Source organism: Urocampus carinirostris, chromosome 4, assembly GCF_059441175.1.
Source record: "Urocampus carinirostris isolate Australia breed hairy pipefish chromosome 4, RoL_Ucar_1.0, whole genome shotgun sequence".
NCBI lineage: Eukaryota > Metazoa > Chordata > Actinopteri > Syngnathiformes > Syngnathidae > Urocampus > Urocampus carinirostris.
The window spans coordinates 20529345-20548913 of NC_142352.1; the positions used below are offsets into that span (position 1 = coordinate 20529345).

The 19569-nt window shown below is 37.1% G+C and overlaps 1 protein-coding gene across 2 annotated transcripts in view; it reads right to left on the minus strand.

Moving 5' to 3' along the window:
* The window catches only part of rhpn2 (rhophilin, Rho GTPase binding protein 2), a 40636-nt gene extending 21493 nt beyond the window's left edge, over window positions 1–19143 (minus strand). For both annotated transcript variants that reach the window (XM_088333883.1, XM_088333882.1), the window contains exons 1-3: window positions 18954–19143; window positions 12642–12757; window positions 5742–5870 (exon numbers count right to left, since the gene is read on the minus strand). In XM_088333883.1, the coding sequence (XP_088190009.1) occupies window positions 5742–5870; window positions 12642–12757; window positions 18954–19019 (311 nt within the window). In that variant the 5' untranslated portion in view covers window positions 19020–19143. The remainder of the gene's footprint in view (window positions 1–5741; window positions 5871–12641; window positions 12758–18953) is intronic.
* Between the last annotated feature and the right edge of the window lie 426 nt (window positions 19144–19569).

Consider the following 19569-nt stretch of genomic DNA (forward strand, 5'->3'; position numbering starts at 1 on the left):
GTAATTGACCAGCAAGTAAAAATCTATAAAATAGAAACCTCTATCAAATACTCCATTCAACAACAAAAGAAAGACCCTTTTTACAGATTCAAGCATTTATTTAACAAATAAAGTTACTGTAATTAATACATGTCTTTTATTTAATTAATAGTGTCTGTACTGTTGAATTCTAATTCTAAAAATAATCCTGCTGCATTATTGCACTACCTTAAATCTATTTTTTTTTACCATGTTTTGCTATTTTGTCGCAATCATTTAAACATTATGGGCAAACAAAAATGGGTCACAAAAATTATTTTACCTTCCTATGAGGAGAAAGACAACTTTTGTTGGTAAGAAAAATGTTTTGGGTGTTCAGAACCTTTTGTTGACATTGAAAAACTCGACATTGAAAGCAATTTGCGCATATGTAATGTAGGTTTGTCAAGCCGTTGATGTGTACAACTGAGACTGCAATGTTATTGACGCACATTGACACCGGCAAAAAAAGGGACCAGGGCGACTGTTTGGCCAATCAGAATGCAGAACACAATGCACTTTAATAATCCGCGAAGTATAGAAACCGCAAAAAGTAATCCAAGAAACAGCGAGAAATGTTTGTATCGGTACAGTGAATCGATGTAGTTGACACTTAAATTTATCTCCACTATCTATTCTGATATCTGATGGGCAGAGTCAATCATGAGAGCAATGTTTATTCTCTTGTGCTGCCTGTGACATGTCCCATTTTAAACACCCCAACGCAGGTGAGCTCACAAAACAAGCTGAATTCATTCAGGATGGGATACAAGCTCAGGTAAAAGGCGGCTATTCATTAATATTCTCTCTCACAGAGTTCTTGGATTTCAATTTCCAGGATTCCCATGAAGTTTTTCTGTTACCCTGAGTGTGAATGTTTTCTATTGTAGTTCAGTATGGTCATGTTAAAACTGATAAAAGTGGACACACAGTCTTTTTTTCTTTATTTTTTTCAAGACACAGGCTAAGTTTGGAAAGACCGATCAAAATCGAACTATTGTTGGTATTCAAATTCTTCAAAGCTTTTTAAAAGTGCACAGAAATTGAATTAAGGTTGTAGTCCGACAGTGAGAAGTCATAGTAGTAGAATTGGTTAGTTTAGTTGTTTCATTCAAAAAATCCAAATCAGAAAATTTTCTTTTCTCTTCTCTATCCATTCTGACGATTTTCAATATTTGGCTGCACTGCACAAAAAAAACATGGAAGTGTCATACAGAGACGGATGATACACTCAAACTCCGGCTTACTCACGAATAAATGGTGAAAATTCCACAGTGATATTCATCCACATAGATTGTAAGTTGGTGCTTCTGGCAACCCATGCACGAGCACAACTTGTAAAGAGATGGGACAAAGCAATGAAGCAATTTTTTTTAAAAACGAGCAAAAAAAAACACTTAATTTCTTGATTTTGGTGATGACATTAATTAAATCCTCTTTTATTTGTTTAAAGTTAAATCCAGAAATTACGTCTTTTTGTGTAATGACATTGCTTGCAATAGTCTTTGTAATCAGAAAACTATCAAAGCCATGTATACAAGGATGTTCCTTTGACAAAAGACAAGTAGGCAATTCATCCAGATGGCTTCAAAAATCCAATTCTGATCCCAGTCAAACTATTCCCTGCATGTAAACATAGTAACATAAATCATCCCTATGCCCAAAACACAGAAAACCAAGAACAGAGCAGAGCATCAAACAAGTATTTTTTTCATTAGGAATTGAATTTTTTTCCCCCAGAAGGTTTTAAAATCCCCATCACGTGTCTCCACTTGTGGACCACTTGAAACCACTTGAAACCATCTGTCCACACAAGGATGAATGCAAATTAAAATGCCCCCGAATAGCAGGCCTGACAGCTAATGTAAATGCTTTGTTCGCTTCAAAATAAAACGATTTATTTAAGAATCTAACACACAAACACACACAATGACCCACACATTATCTCACACACATAATGCTTCACCCAGGACAACCTGAATCAACAAGATTGTTGCGCTATACTCTCCATGGAAACCACACAGAATATTATTGAGGGAAAAAAAAAGGACAGCATCTACCTAATGGTTTCTTCCTTTTTCCTAGACATTGTGACACAAGTCCACTAATGACTTTATATACTTGACTTGGCCTCACGACAAGCCCTCATTAGTCCTTTTTTGTGCCATGCCTCTATGCTTTCATGTCCAGGAGGCTTTATAAGTGCCTTCAATAGACGAGTTGAGGTCTTTGTGTGTGTGGTAGGGGGGAGTCTCGGAGAAACCATCGAGCTCATAACACAAGAATCCAAAGAAACCACATTATTGTTTCCCATTACATTATTAGGTTAATACATTTACCAGCAGGGTGGCAGCTAAACGGCTCTCCTGCTAATGGAAATAACAGTTTTGTTTTTTTTAAATTCACATGGTTTAGGAGGAGTCTGGTAATTTGAGCAATGAGCTAATACTCAAAGCGTGAAAAGGAGGTCTTTAAAAAGGCATTTAAAAGTCATCTAAAAAACCTGAATGTGTAAGTCAATTACAAAACCCCTTTAGTTGTTTTTAGTACAGTTTTCGATCTTAAAAAGAAACGTCTTCTCATCGACTAAACATACAATTCGATTTTAATCACATTAGATATGTTGAAAACACAGCGACTATATTTGAACTAAATGACAAAATTGTCTTTCATTACATGTTTTTTTGGAGTGCCATGTCAAATACCTACAGTATGTGTATGAACACTATGTTGTAATCAATAACAAAGACATTTCAAATTCTAAAAAGACCCAAAGTTCGCCCCAAAAGACATCTTTAATTGGTAAAAAGGTTAAAGTCGAAAAAATGTATTTTTCAAGACATTGAAAAGAAGACTTTTTGGATGCTTCATTTGGTTGATTCCATATTCAATGGACTACAACCAACCCAATTTTAGACGTCTATTTTTGGACTTGATTGTGTCTAAAGCAGAACGGATCAGAACCAGTAAAGCAAAAAAATCAAACGTTGAAAAGACGTCCGATGCCAGGTTGGAGAGGTTAAAAAAAATACAGCAACTATATTTGCACTACATCTGGACCAAATTGGACATACTCAACACAACCCAAATATCAACGTCAAATTCTAGACCAAACCGAACCTAAAACTGAATGGACCAGATTTAGACTGTTTTCAAAGTTGAAACACACGTGGTACATATACTGACATGAGTCTGTAAAGAAATGAGTCACAAATCATTTGTCTTCAATGCTCCAGTTTTTTAATTTAACAACTCACTCACTTCACCCGACTTCTCACGGCTTACAAAATATTAATAATGAAAGATCTTTTCCCTATTTGGAAATCATTGAAGTATCATTGAAACCTCTTAGGTATGTACCCTACAACTGTCTTAAAAGCCAGTTTCACCTCACTCAATGTATGAAAGGACTAATCACCTAATAGTACCACAATAAATCACAGCACCTTTGTCACCCAATAACAACTTAGTCCTGTGTGAAAACATCAAATAACTCAACTGTTTGGGAGTTTTTGTGTGGTTGCGTACTACCTTGTGAAAAATGATCACTCATCGCACAGCATTACAATTAGGTTTGTCAACGGAAGTAAAATAATAATGATAGTAGATTAAACTCTTGCTGCATTTAGTTTACCGCCAGTCAATAGACTTTGGGTATGAACAGACTAAAAGTCACGTACAAAGTACATGTTCACGAATTGAAACTGCTCAACTATAGAAAGTTAGCTTTGAAGTAATAGAATAGAATAGAATAGAATATACCTTTATTGTCATTGTTACAAAATGGGTTAACATATTGTGACAACGAAATTGGGCATGACACTCCAGTTTTACACATTCACACATTAGCAAGTGGACATTGGCCAAAAACCAGTGGGCGGCTAACAAAAGAATGGGAGAAAAAGGACGCATAACTTATGGTGAAAATGTCTGGAAAAGCTCTTGTTTATAAGGTCTTCTCAGTCTCCTTCACTCTGTGTGAAACATGAAAAACTGCCCCCAAGTGAAAGCCAGCCTCAAACAGCTTGCTTCACTTTTGATGTGACATCATCACAACCTTGTTTTTACGGCAAGGTTTCTTATTTGTCAGCCGTAACTGAAATACACTGTATAAAACTGGGAGTTCTTTTTTAAAATGTAATTCAAAAATATTATTTAAGACAAGGGTTCATCAACGTAATGCGCGTGGTCACCAGGTAGCCCCCTAAGAACCCCTGAGGAGCCCACTGACCAGTTCTGAAAAGCTCACCAGTGATGGGTCATCATAGAGTTAATTTGATTTCTAACTGGCATGAGAAATCATGGAAAAGAGCATTGTCTTTATGTGCGTTATTTTAAAAATAGCCTGTAATTTGTGTTTGTAAATTACTTGGTGCTCTCATCTCTGGCAGATGTTTAGGTAGTTTACTCTGCCTATTATAACCCTACTAATAGTTAAAAACAGGTAATAACACAATAGTAACCTAGTAATAACAGTAATAACATGAAAAGTTATATGTATTTTTTTCAATAAGAAAAAAGTAGCTTCATAAAGGTTCTTGATCCCTGGTCTAAGATAAGGGAGCTACTCTCTAAGGCATTCTGATGATCCTTTTCACTCAAAAATCTTAAGAATTCTAGTCCTGCAAGTTTTTTCTCTCTTTTTTAACTAATCATATTCCAGCTCTAAATATAAATCCTCAGCCTTATTCACCACTGCTAAAATCACTATAACGCCAGCCCTGAAAATAAAATATTACACAATCATTATTTGTGTTCCTAAACAGATGGATAGGGATCCAAAAGAGGGTTCCGAAACTGTAATATTGATGCTAAGAAGATGAAAAAACATGGGGTCATTTACACTGTATATAGCTGTAACACCCCGTTTGATCTCTTCCTCCTACTCAGTCAATCGGTACGTTTAAGGGGGGACACATCTCATTTTTTTGTTATTCCGTTGGTTATATTTCCTTTTTCTGCCAACAATAATGGGTCCCAAGAAAGTTAGTGATAAGGGAAAGGAAAATTGGAAAACAACAATCAAGTTGAAGAAGAAAATGATTGCGGATTATTAAAATTTTGTACAAATGTCTGCCAGTAGAGCACTGCTTAAAAGGTACAGTTAAAGATTCAGAAATGTTAGAAATGTTACCAGTATATTGATATTTAATATCTAAGTTATTAGGTATTTATAGTAGTTTAGGCACATAATTTCTTCAATATTTTGAGTTAATACTATGGGGTCACTTAATGCAATGTAGGCCTATACGAGAGTATATACGGTATTTAAAGTGGTTTTGCTGGTCATTTTGTTTTTTTCGGTAAAAAGGTGAAAATATTCTACTATTTCTGCTTTAACTGCCCAATCTTTTCATTTGATATATTTGAGAAGTGGATTTTTTTTCTTGATTTGGGTCATAGATTGTCATTGTGGTGGGATGGTGGGTCCTAAAGTCAGACCAATTGAGAACCACAGATCTGTAATGTTATGAAGCTACAGTAGAAGTTCTGAATTTAATTTTCAGACATGTGAAGCAGTTGCACCCACAGACGACCCCATGCGTAAGCTTGCAGCGCACCCGCGTGTTTAAAGGACCACAGGGGGCAGCACTAGCCTACCATTACAGACCACAAACAGCAGCAGATGTTTCAAGCTTAAGTGTCTCGGAAAAACAGCCATCTTAACCACAGCCAGTCCGAATGCATCGCTTGAGAAAAAAGTCTCCACCACCTGTACTCACTGACTACTCTGGTAGACCTCCACTGAGCTGTTGAGGCTTTCCAGCTGGCCCATGAGGAGCTGCAGATTGGAGTTGACATAGCTTAGCTCCAGCAAGACCATATCCTTCACCTTGCTGTTGGAGCTCGCCCTGTGCACACACGATCAAAAAAAAAAAAACACATAAAACATTGTCAGACATGTTATTATATTTGTAATCCCGCCAGATTACACTGCTGCATATTGTTATATAGTGAACCTTCGCTAATACGCAGTTTACTTTTCACAGTCTCGCTACGTATTTGCATTTTACATTCTGCAACCCAATTAGTTAAGCGGTCCCTCTGCTTTAAGTTTACAATGATTTACATTAGATTTTTTGACATTACACTCATTAGTTGTATAAAAAAACAAGTATACAATATTTTATTTGTTGAAAAAATGCAAGGTTCGTACATATTTTTCCTGGCCAACTTCAAGCACTTTTTAAGGACTTTCAAAGCCAAAAATCTGATGTAAATCATGTATTTTGGAGAGCCAGCACTATATCTGCGATTTGTACATCTTAATTTGAGAATATATTTGTTTTGGAGACAAATCTCTTCCTATATAGGTAGTGGGTAAAAATGACGGAAATATGTAGCTAACATTTTCAGTTGCAGGAAGTTCTTCCTATTACAATTTACCACTGGGGAGATGACGCTTCATTGGACAATGTCGTTAGAAATAATTCTAGCTGTAGTTGATCACGAGGGAAGAAGAAATGCAATGGCCAGCCAAAGAGCCGAATCACCATTTTTTAAAGCAGACTTGTTGAGAAACATGGCAACAATTTCAAGCATGGACAAACACTTCGCCCAAAATTCAAGAACTTTTTAATAATTGAAAACACAAAATTAAATTTCAAGCATTTAAAGATGTTAAGCGCTCAGAGGAACCCTTAAATGCTTAGCCTGTAAATAGGGTTTAATATGAGTATTTGTAAGAGTATTAAATTCTATAATAATTTTAAAGGACAAAAAAATGTTCCTACTTAATGGATGTCATCCATTACAGGAGTTTTCTTTTTGGAACATGATAAATTTATTCCTGTTTTAATATTGGACATCTGCAAATGAGATTGTATTGGATGCCAGTTCTTTATTTTGACTATTGCTCACCAATATCCGTTGTTTTGTCACTACCAGCCGATCATGTCGCTGTTCTTTGATATCCAAATCCTTTTGGATGGATTGTTTTTCTGTAACCTAAGAAATTTAATAAAAAGAAAGGGCTGAGGAGGCTTTTAAAACAGTTAAGAATCTTACTAGAGATTTCCCATTTCTCCCATTCTCCTTGCAAGTTCAAAATCCATTGATGTGTTCTGTCCTTATTTAGAGTGTCTACTAAACTATAAACTTATCAGAACGTAAACCCTCATAAACAAGGGTCCACTGCATTGTAACTTGACGGTTGAATAAAGTCTATTCAAACCTTTTTTTTCTCACAAATCAAAAAGTCACAATTAGCAGCATAAGTCTGTATAGCCCAGATAAGGTTCCAATGACACATGTTGGCGTGTTACCCTCCGTCTGGTTTGTGCGTAATGCCCAGATAGGATTCACATTGACAACCTTATCTGCCCTTCTTTGGAAAATAGGATGACTTGTTGTCAATCAAAGCCTGTTGTGCTGTCACCCCATTTACCTTCTAATTACACAGGTCCGCATGTTTAGGAAATAAAACCGGAGAAACAGAGTTCCATGCAATGTTGCAGCCATCATGGCAACCAGTTAAAAATAAACACCGTCACTCAGCGGACATCCAAAAAGGAACACTATTCTCTTCCACTCAAGCTATGTGAAAATGCATTCAATCTCAACATTGTATTTTTTATATTCAAAACTCATCTTATTACAACCACCAAACATTAAAAGCTTCTAATAAACCCAGCGATAAGAAAAAATGTAGATCAGATGTCTCCATTTCGATATAAAAACTACAGGAAGACAAATGTAAACCCTTAACGTTCCTGTAAAATATGCCCAAAATCCCAATCTAAGATGCACCCAAAGTAAAGTGAATTACGTTTTAAAACCATGTGGAGAATATGGATACTTTTGGTCCTTCTCGAAAGGTAGGATTCTGAAGTTGTGTCCCAAACTGAAACAATAATTGCAAGTGCTACTTACGTTGAGTAATCCGAGTTAGAATACAGAAATAGAATGTTTTTTTTTCCTCGCCTGAATTTTCTTGCAAAAAAAATGCCTGGAAATGAGTGCAGCCTGGGCATCTTAATTGTAAAACAGGTGAGACAATAGCATGAAACCTAACCTGGTACCTTGTCAAATATTATCACAATCTAAAAAACTAAAAATGGTATTTTACACATTTTTCCAAGTTTAGGTCCAGGTGTTTTCAAAAGTGGCCATTTAAAGACGACCATCTTTCAACACTAAAATCTTTGCAAAAGTGTATTTTACTTTGGCCATTTTTAGACATTGTAAAAGAGTTTTAAACGTTTGAATTCTCTTTCTAGAAATAATTCAATGATTGTGCACACCTGCGTGTAAAAAAACTAGTAGGGATACTCACACTTATTCCAGGGTCTAATTTGAATACAATAGGGACATATTAGTATAGATTTATGAAGATTTCCATTGGCTAGCCAATGTGTTCATCATCATTTGAATCAGTTACTATTAGCTAAAGTTATTCAGAGGTAAAGAAGGCAGGTCCTTTTTAGCAATACAGAATCGTATAGGCCAGGGGTCGGGAACCTATGGCTCGCGAGCCATATATGGCTCTTTCTATAAGTACCTGTGGCTCGGAGACAAATTTGATTGCATGCAAATTTTCTCCATCTCGTCCAAAACGTAAGCTACTAATTCTGTTCAGATACAAACAAAGCCAAACCAAAGCTGAAACAGAAGTAGTGCTTGGCAGAATATATAGGGCACGTTTTTCACTACAATTTACAGTCAAGGTGTCACACGAAAAAAAAAAAAAAAAAACTCGTTCTGGCTGTACATCGCTAAAGAATCCGTTATATAAAACCTCACTATATTATCTGTCTTCAGTGTTCAGATACCTTATGATGAATCCACAGAACTGTAAATACGCCAAAACACCGGAAGAGAACTTAAAGTTTTTTGATTGGGTGAGTGGAGCTATGCAAAAAGTGCAAGCACTCCCTCCCATCTCTCGCCCTACGCCGTCTGCGCCATAGATAAGCACATCAGGCTCCCTGTTTGCAGAATGTTGTGACGTTTTTACAAAATAACTGCTTACATCTGGTTTTGAAACCAATATGTATGAAAAAAAGGGTCAAAATGAGTTTAACCGATCTTGAGTAATTGCAACAAAGACACAAGTTTAAAATGGTATGTTTGTTGATTTTGGGACACGGGCTCTGGCATTATTCTCTTTTCATAATTTTTATCAAATCATCAAAAATAAATGTGCTGAAGACTAAGCTTTTGTCTGGGGCGCGGGTTTAGCAATTTAGTAAATTTGTCTCATAATATATGGAGTGGCTCTTTCCCAAAATAAAATTAATATATTTTGCTTTTATGGCTCTTTCAGTCAAAAAGGTTCCCGACCCCTGGTATAGGCTAATGCGAGTTGTGGACCGTAAAAACAAAGCCTGCAATTGGACGAAAAAGATGTCAAAAACAAGTTCAGTTACCGAAGGCCTATAAAAAAAATATTTTACTAGCCCGTTTATTTATAAATGGTAATTATGGGGCTAAACAGACGGCTAGCAACAAAGGTCCATCGACGCAGCGATGGTTTTTGGCTGATTTGTTTTTTATTTGTCCTAATTATCATGTGTTTTTAAGTAAATGTTTACATGGTTGGATTCATGGTTGCATAGTATCATCAAATGTGACAAGTGCAGGACGCGTCTTTGGGGCGCTGTCCCAGCCTTATAGTGTTCGGGTTTAATGTTTCAGACTGTGTGAGGTTTCAGAGATGAGTACATTTTTAAATATCATATCTTGAATCCTGAAATAGCATATCTTTAACTCCAATAGTTTTGGCTTTCCAATGATATGTGAGATGACTTATTTCACTGACCGGTGACATTGTACAGACACGTATTGGCTTCCCAACAGTTCAAGGCTCACCGGCGGAAAGTTAAGGGGTTAAATCAAAGGCAGCTTGATGTCTTATCCCTTTTCTTTAGCATGTTCCTTAATTTCATTATTTTATTTTTATTCATTTTTTATTACTTTTAACTTGTAACAATTATTTTTACCCTTCAATTTTGTAAAAGGAAATTTTGCAGTTCAGAAGAAATAATACATATTAAACTAGCCAATAACAAATTTTAACTCACAAATTAACACTATAGCCTGAAACCAACTCTAAACAAATACATATCATAGGTGCCTATAAAAGACAAATAAAACTTCACGGAGGAATACATAAGACGTCAGAACTCAACATACTTGATAACAAAAAATATACTATTTTGTTTGTTGGCCAACAAAAACCACGATACTGACAGCACTGAGGTTACACAATAAGCCTTTGTTTTTCCCCCTAAACAAGATAACTATAATGACAAACTGGTCAGACCTGATGGGTTTTACTAGCTGCTGGTATACACACACACACAAACACACAGATAATCTGAATACTTCACCTGACACTGCACAACTATGTGAAGAAAAAATGGATAGATTTGCTCCTCAGCAGCACAGACTATGTGAAGGCGAAGCACTAAAAGAATGCGAGACGCCAGACACAACGCCCAGCAGACGCCATACACACTGCCAACAGATGCACACACCATTTTATTAAAACAAATGTTTTGAAGTTTTGCTCTGTGTTTTTATTATGTTAAGGCCTCCCCAGTCAGCATTTAGAGGAAGAGGAACAAGAGGCGTTGGTTTGTCTATTTGGTTTCCGTCCTCAGGCTTGCAGCAGGATAACCATAATAAATGTCTTAGGTGTGAGAATGCAGGTCATGTTAAACCGATGATAAAACAATGCAGATATCCATCCATCCATTATCCGCGCCGTTTATCCTCAGTAGGGTCGCGGGGGTGCTGGGGCCCAAAGCAGATATAAAGAGGACCAGACAAAATTCATATTAAACGATTTGAAGGACTACTCCTGACTTTAGAAAGATGTATTTTTACATGCAGGCAATAATCGGATGGGAAACTGAATAATGCCAGTATTCCAATTATGGAAAGCCATGTAAACAAGAACAATAATAAAATTAAGATCTTAGTATGACTGAAAGCATTCTGATTGCAATTGGTTCGGTTACTCCTTTTATTTTTTATTTACTTGTGCATGTACAGTATATGCATTTGTGTCATTCAGTTTCTTGTGAGTTTCCCTCATCAGTTATTCTTATGCCACAATGCACTTATAGTATCGAGACGGATGATACACGAAAACATCAGCCTACTCTCCGAAAAAACCTCATGTGTATTGGTTGATTTCTACGGGACATTTCAGTTTTATTTTGTCCCTTTATTTTGTACTTGAAGGACCGCCTCTGGCTGTCGTACCAGACTCATAGAACAGTAGTTACATTGGTAACTTTCATTTTGCTTTCTGCACTGACAGCTAAATTGCCACATGTGTATCCATCTATTCAAGGAAACCTTGTTTATCACTGGGGTTACGCTCCACAAATAACCCACTGATAAGCGAAATCTATGAAGTCAAAACCTCTACTCTTTTTTTTTTTTATTTAACAACTATACTAATAAATATTCTATTCTACATTAAAATAAATAACAAACTTTTTTTACAGTGCAAAAAAATTATTCAACAAATGAAAGCAGGGTGTACCGTACCTGTAAACATTTATCCATTTATTTTATACCAACAACTACCCACTGTTTAGCCAATCAGAATACAGCTACAGAAACCGTGATTAAAATCCATGAAGTCGCAATACCGTGAAAGGTGAACTGCATTTTAGCAAGCAATTATTGTATATGCAAATGTAAGTAGCTTGCTTATCCTGTATCGCGAGGCTTAGGTCCTGAACTGACAGTCCAGAGCACTCATAGTGAATATAGTGTTTGCAGTGACTGCACTGGATCATTGCTCCATGGTCCACGGCACCGCAAAAACATGGTTTAGAAACTGCCTTTCTAGGCGCCATATCAAATAAATCAAAAACTCAGTTCAATTATTGAGTAAGACAAAACAAAAACTTCGACTCGACTTCAAAATACGGCATTTTGAATATAAAATACGGCATATGGTGCATGTAACGGTTGGATCTTTCCATATCGTGTTATTCCATGTTTTTGGTTAGCCAAACATACAAGCACATCTTGTAAACACAACATATGAAACGATAGCGCTCACTTTTGGAGCATAGAAAAAATAAGCACTGTGCTTCATTGAAATTGGTGAGTGATATAATTGAAATCCTCCTCTATTTAATGTCAAAAGTTGGGGAAATTACGTCTTCTTGAAGCTTCTGCTTCACCCTTGAAATTGGAACACTCGCAAAGGCCATTTATACGGGATTTATATATTTGTCTCTAGACATGTGGACGATCTATTTAGATTTTTCCAGAAATCCAATATTCTGTGTCCAATCAAATTATTGCCTGCATGTAAACCGATTCACTATGCTGAGTCATATATCCCATTAAAACCTTTAAATCTTTCGTACACCGCAATAAAAATGTAAACTTTTGTCATTCCAAGCAACAAAGGCAGAATACAATTACTGGAGTGTTCTGCAGTGTCCCTATGCATATACAGTGGCTTCTTTGTTTCCTAGAACTGGTCTTGTGCTGGATTGTTGCTACCTGGAATTCTGCACTGCCTGGCTCACTTCTGTCCTTGTTGAATTGCTGATGACATGTGAAGGACAGCAGAAGCCAATACAAACACGAGTGACAGCGTGCCAATGGACGAATGAGTGTGAAGTATTAGGTGTCATTTGTCTTCTTACTTAAGAAGGTTTTCGGCTCCCGCTCGCATCCTCATCTCCTTGATTATTTGCTGGTTTAGATTGGCCCGCTTGTTCTGCAGCTTGCTTCGTCCAGTCTGGGCAAAAGGGTTGCAACCCTGGTGGAAGATGAACAAAAAAAGTTGCTCAGTAGAGTTTTGTTTTTATCGTTTTAAAACATTGTACCTTGATTGAAATGAAACAATGGACTTATCAGTTTAAAACCCTAATTTTAGTTTATTTACATCCTAATTTTGTCTTGAAATGCAAAAATATAAACCAAATTTTGCCTTAGAATTCCTCATGGAACTCTTAACCACAGTTTAAAACCCTCTACCCGAGTTCAGATTCGTAACCCTTCCCTAAACAGATGTTAACTCCCAGCTAGAACTACCAACCCAACCTTACCCCATGCTTTAAATCTGGCATGACAAATCATTGACACAATAGGTGTCTTAAAATGCATAATCAATTCTTACCACATTGTTTTTAAAATTAGCTGACTGTTAATATATGTAAATCACTCAGCGCCCTAATACAAGACATGATTTAGTTCTTGACTGGGCCTATTCTAGAAATGTATTTCAAACTGACAGCCATGTGCGTTAGAAACAAAAAAGTATCTCAGAACTTCAAAAAGATTGGTGACTCCTGTACTAGTGCATTCCTCACTTTTACTTGAAATATTTCACACCCTCACCCAATTTAAAACTAATTCTAACACAAACCTTTACTGTAAAAAAAAAACAACTTACAATACTAACACTGGTTTTGGGCCAAAATTTAAAACCACAGTTTTTGCTTAAAATCCAAAGACTATAAAAACAAAGCCTAATTAAATAAATTATTAAAAATAAAAAAAATCAGGGCCAAAACTGTCTTGATGACAAAACCTAAACAAAAACTTCAAGTTAAGCCCTTACTCGTGGCCTGGGACTTTCTAAAACAATAATACCACAATTGCACGATAGCTACTTCTAATATCCATCTCACGTAGCTTGTTGAAAAAACAAACATGGACACACACTACAGTACACACATACAGTGTACATACAGTATCCACGCAAGGAAAATACAGCTGTTGCGCAGAAAGACTAGCCTGTGTGTCATGTCATATTTTAAGGTTTTCCTAAGAACCACCTGCGACATCCTTCCTGCAATTCAGGGCTGGAATCCAGATGGTTGCCACCCATTACCAAGAAGAACACACACACCCTCAGGACAATCCTCAGTGAGATTAACCATTAACAGCAAATTCATTCTCAGTAGAGTGTACTTGTGGCCATATTGAGATACATGTGTGTGTATGTATATATATATGTACATGTGTGTATTTAAGAGAAAGGAGTGCCCGTTAAATATAATTGTGTTCCATCTCCCTCCAATCTGAAGCTGTGTTATCAAATAAGGAGCACATTCCAAGATGATGATCTAAACAGTAAGTTATGTTGAAATATAATAAAGTTGAACAGCATGTTTTAAACGTATTCTTTTGGCCATTTTAACCTTGGAATTGACCTTGTAAAAAAACTGACAAGAGCTAGGACTAGTATAGGTTTGCAATTTATTGTACTTCTTGATAAAGATGCCAAAATTATTTGAGGGATTTGTATTGCACTATTTACTGTGACTTAAAAACAAATTAAAAAGAAATCACAGCGTCTCGTAAATCCTTCAAAAGATACCAAATATTTGACCCGGTGGCCATAAGCTGCAGAGAGAAAAAAATAAAGATATGATGTAAAGATGTCCCAAGTTTTGGAGTTAGGTAATACAATGCCTAACTGTAAAAACAAATTAATCAATACAAAAACTTTGCTATCAAAGTAAAATTTATGTCCCACAAACCTTGATGTCCTTTTAAAGTGATAGATATTGCATGAAAGGGGTCTGACAACCAGTAGCCATTCTATCAAAGATTTGTCCAGTGCACAAAATTCTCAGTTTCAAAAAGATTGTGGACCCCTGCTCTAAAGTCACAGAATAAATTCGTAGGGTATCATCTCCAAATTATCCAACAGAGTGGGCACAGATAATGATTAAAAAAGGAAAATGTGTCTCCTGTCTCACTTCTAAACTACATTTACTTCATTTGATGAATGGCCTTAACCAGGGCAAATAGGAATCGAGTGGAGGAACAAACTGTTGGGTTTGAGATCAGGACACCCGCTGGGCCACACAAGGGGCACGATCTATCCCTGCTGGCACACTCACATAGTGCAGCCTTTCTCCGGAACAATTAGGGCGCATTGCAACGAGTCCAATTGGTTGTCATGACCAGTAAATCCTTCATACTGGACTCATTATTAAATGACCTGGCAGTGGGTCTTTTCATCAATATTTGGGGTCAATTTACGCTTTACAAGGGTTCATTTTCCAAGTGCTTCCCAATAATGCTAACGACTTTGTAAATAACAATCTTAACTGAACCCAAAAGGTTCATGCAAAAAAAGAATTTCAATAAAAAGAAAGTCTACAAATTTTGTGGACCTGTCAAAGTCAGGTAATCCCTGTGATAGAACCAGGACCAGCAGGAAAGTTTGTATATCCATTTTTATATTTTATATGTAAACTTTTTTTTACCTTTTTGCTGTGTTATTTGTGGTTTTCTGTTTGCATGCCAGGTGGAGGAAGTAATTTAATCTGTGCTGTATTTTGGGCATATAGCATATTTGACAATAAAGTTGAAAGTTGAAGTTGAAAGTAAAAGAACCTAGCAGTAAATAGACTTCCTGAGGGTCCTCAGGAAAAAGAAAACCTGGAACAGAGGCTGCTGGTGGACCTTACAGAGGGTCATCAACACAGCCGGGAAAATTATTGGCTGCTCTGTGCCCAGTCTGGAGGACAATGCTTGCTCTCGCTAACCCAGAAGAGCCAACATCAAAGACTCTTCTAACCCAGGCCACTAACTCTTTGGCCTGCTGCCCTCGAGCAGACGCTACAGGGACACAAAGATTAACAGCCTCAGAGAAAGTCTCCTCCCCTTTATTCTTACGTTTAGCAAAATAAAGCTGCTAGTGTCATAGCACTATATAAATTGCACTATTTTCTGATGCACCTACAACTTAGGACAGCCCACGAGCACCTTTTAAGTATTGCTTATCTAATACATATTGTTTTTATCTTTTTTTTCTTTTATGTTTTCATTTAATGTTTAACCTGGGGTTCCCCGTCACATCTTATGAAAAGCAATGCTCCCTATGTTGCCATCAATGACAATAAGGACAATTATTATGCAAATTGTCACAACCTTGTAAATAGAACTATAATCTAGGCGCACAATCAGCAAGCATACAACCATATTCGATAGTCTTCAAATTTTGTGGACCAGTCCTAGTCAAGGAATCCCTGTACAAGAACTAATAAAAAAGAGCCGTTTAAGAGGAGTACAGTACAGTAAATGCTAAGAAATTATTCAACACCTTGTTGGTTTCTTTTTCATGTTCTACAAGAATTAGCCGAGTAAAAATGCATGTGTTGCACCAGACCCGGCCCAGGATCACACGTGTGTTTAATTTGAGGTTGTGGCCGCCGGGCAGTGGCGAGCCAGCTTCTGTGACGTTAGAGCGGCGGGAGAAAAATGACGATTTGGCTTTCTCTTCGTGCCATCTTTCCGAGTGGAACCGCAGAAGCTCCCTGCAGGCAGAAGGCCCAAAGCCAGCAGAAGAGCTTGTAAATCATTTAGGGCGCGTGCGAGGAAAGGCCGAGCGGGTTGGGTTTAAAGTCTGACCAGAAAGCTCTTCTGTTTTTTTCCCCCCTCTTAAAAAGAGTAAAAAAACAACTGTGAGGGTTCATCCAACATTTGTTTTATAATCTGTAGCACAATTTTGCATTGAAATTAAATGCAAGCCAAAGTTCATCTATTTTTGAAGGATTTTTGATAGCATTTTGTCGTTTTTTTCCGTGTGTGCCGTGTATAAGGGTTGTTTGAGTCCAATAAAGAAGGTGGTGGTGGTGGTGCCAGGCTCCGCTCTCTTGCAGACACAGGAAGTGCTCCGAGAGCTTCGATCTAGACAGCGTTCCAGGGGGATTGACAGACACAAAAGAGAAATGATGGGATAGAACGAGCCTGTCACAACATTCTCATGGCAACACTAGCAAAACAACAAAGAAGCCAGGACCTAAATGAAGACCCGTGAGAGCTATTGTGCTCTCCATTTTACAGAAGCAAAGAAAGGATCAAACATTCCACTTATCTGGCCACACCAAAACTGGAGTGTAAATGCAATCCAATCGTGACTTAAAATTTAAAAAAATATATATATAATGCCGTTTCATAACAGCATTTCTGACTTAGCAAATACTTAGCATGGGGCTGTTTGTTGTCTGCCAGTTCAGCACATCCACCTGACAACATGTCCCTAAAATAGACAACACAAGCAGTCCTAAAGATAACATATTGTCATGTTTATTTAGTTCATTCCTTTACACACCACCTTCCCTTTTGTGCAATAATAAAGTTGCCAGTTTGCAACTCCCCAAAACATCAACAATTGCCATTAAACACCCCAAAAATGTTGGTCAGTTATTAGAAAGGCAAATGGGGTTTTGTACTAGATGTCATTAAATTGTTTTGAGAGGCGTGTCAAAGTTGTGACCGGTGAGTGTGTGAAATAGCTCTGTGTGAGTCATGAGCTACTTGCGTAATACTGTGACAATAAGAGTGGACACCGCAAAAATTGAGTCATTGAAACAAGGAGAAAATATGGTTTTACTTTTTCAAAAGAAAACACTCAAATGCATATAATTTTTTTAAAGTTTTTTCATGGAGAGATGACTAAATACCGTTTATTCACCACGGATAACCTATTCTAAAAATGTTCAGCCGTTGCATGAAAAAATTCGGGGAGGAAGATTTTTTTGTATGTTAACATGATCAGATTTATTTCTATTTTAGGAAAATCAGATCTTTCAAAACTGTCTATTACTCTAGGGACATTTTATCTTTTTGAAAAAATAAAACTAAAAAGACATTTTTAAAATGTGTCGGGCAAAGTTAAGTTAAGAAAGAAAAACACAGCGCTTAAATGAGCATATTCTGGGTGCACTGCCTCGAACAGAAAAACCTTAAAGAGAGTCATCAACACAACCCAGAAATTCATGTTCTGCTCTCTGCCCAGTCCTTAGGATATCGATGGCTCTCATTACTGCAGTGGAGCAAACAACATTATAAAGGACTCCTTTCACACTGGACACCATTTATTGGACCTGGTGCCCTCTGGCAGATGCTACAGATCAACAAAACGAGGACTAACAGGCTCAGAGACTGTTTTCTTCCCCGTGGCCATCACCACCCTAACCAGGCACACAAAACTAAAAAAATATATATCTTACCAAGTTTTGAGCAATGTATATTTTCATAGTATAGCTTAACACTTATATTTTGCAAATAACATTTTTATTAAATTGTATTACAAACAGTACAACAATGTTTTCAGTATTATTGATTTTTTTTTTTAACATTTACGGTATTTTAAATTTGGTTTACAATTACTATAGGATATCAGTTTCCATTCTGGAATTTAAATGGTCCTATTGTACTTTAATCAATCATCTCCAGCGCTTCCTTTACCTGGAATTTCGATTATCTTCTCTTTTCGTCCCAATCACATCATTCATTTTATCAGCCAGTGTAGCCCACTCCCTCTCATTTCTCTTTTTATTCTTAAAGCAACAAAACACAAGCACTCACATGAACTGACCGACACGTTCATTTAATACTTATGAGAATACTTATCTTCCTAGACACCCTAATAATCATGAGTGATTGATCAACCCTAACCCCAACAGAAAGCCACATTTATAAGCAAATTTTGCCTCTTACAAGGAGTTTAGGCGAGGACCAGCAAAATGAATTTAATTCCGTGGGTCCTCAAAATGTTGCATTGTTCACTGCAAGAACACACCTTAGGCTTACAAAGCACCAGATCTTAAACGCAATGATGCTGATCGTAAAAAACATTTTTGATTGTGTGTCAAGTTAATTGTGTTTTAAATGTAAATTATTTGCAAGCCTTTTGGTATGAAGTTGAATTTTTGAACAAAATGTGCCCAAATCGCCTTCAACTAAACATTGACGGTCGCTGAATGCATCACACCCCCTAAATCCAGCACTTGACCGTCCCTGAATGCGTCTCGTCTCTTGAATCCAGCACCGAAAGTTTAAAAAGAGTCCCTCTCCCGTAGTAAACGGACAAAAGCATCGTGGGATAGGGGCTGAGTTGTGCAGCACATTTATTCCCGTTAAAAACACACAAAACATAAAAAGCAATAACAAAAAGACTCAAAAACAGCGAAGAGTGAGGAAAAACTTACCTTTCTGAAGTACTTGCCGTCTCCTCGACCTTCCTTGAGGCCGTTTGGCAAAAGCGCGTCCGTCATTATGTGAAAACCCCCAAAATCGATTTGATTTCAATATGATTTAAGAGCTGCTCTGTCAACAGGTGAGTCTGCGCTCACCTTCAAACAAGTGCCGTGAGAAATTTGCGTCTCGAAAATTTACACACAGTTCTTTCTGACGTAAGCCCCGCCCACATATGGTGACGGATCGGGGTGACGTCAACGCACCTTTCCCACCCAAGGCTTGATATTTCTGCTTCGACGCCAGCAACTGTTGACCCAAAATGGCCACCGCTCAACGCAGAGCCACGCGCATGCGTGACTTCAGTACCGTAAAATGTAGGTCAAATCTATTTAGTGGTTAGTAAATAATAGCAAAGTATTATAATTAGTCTTGTGCTGTACATCAATTTCCTTTCAATGAAGCTGTTCAACTATTGTAAGTTGTGAAAATTAAATAATTACACATGCATCGTTTTGTGTTGCTATTAGTTTGTATTGTTTTGTGAATTGTAATTTTATTTCAAAATGACACATCATTGCATGCTCGATACACGTAGACAAGTCAAATTTGACTTTCATTTAATGAGTA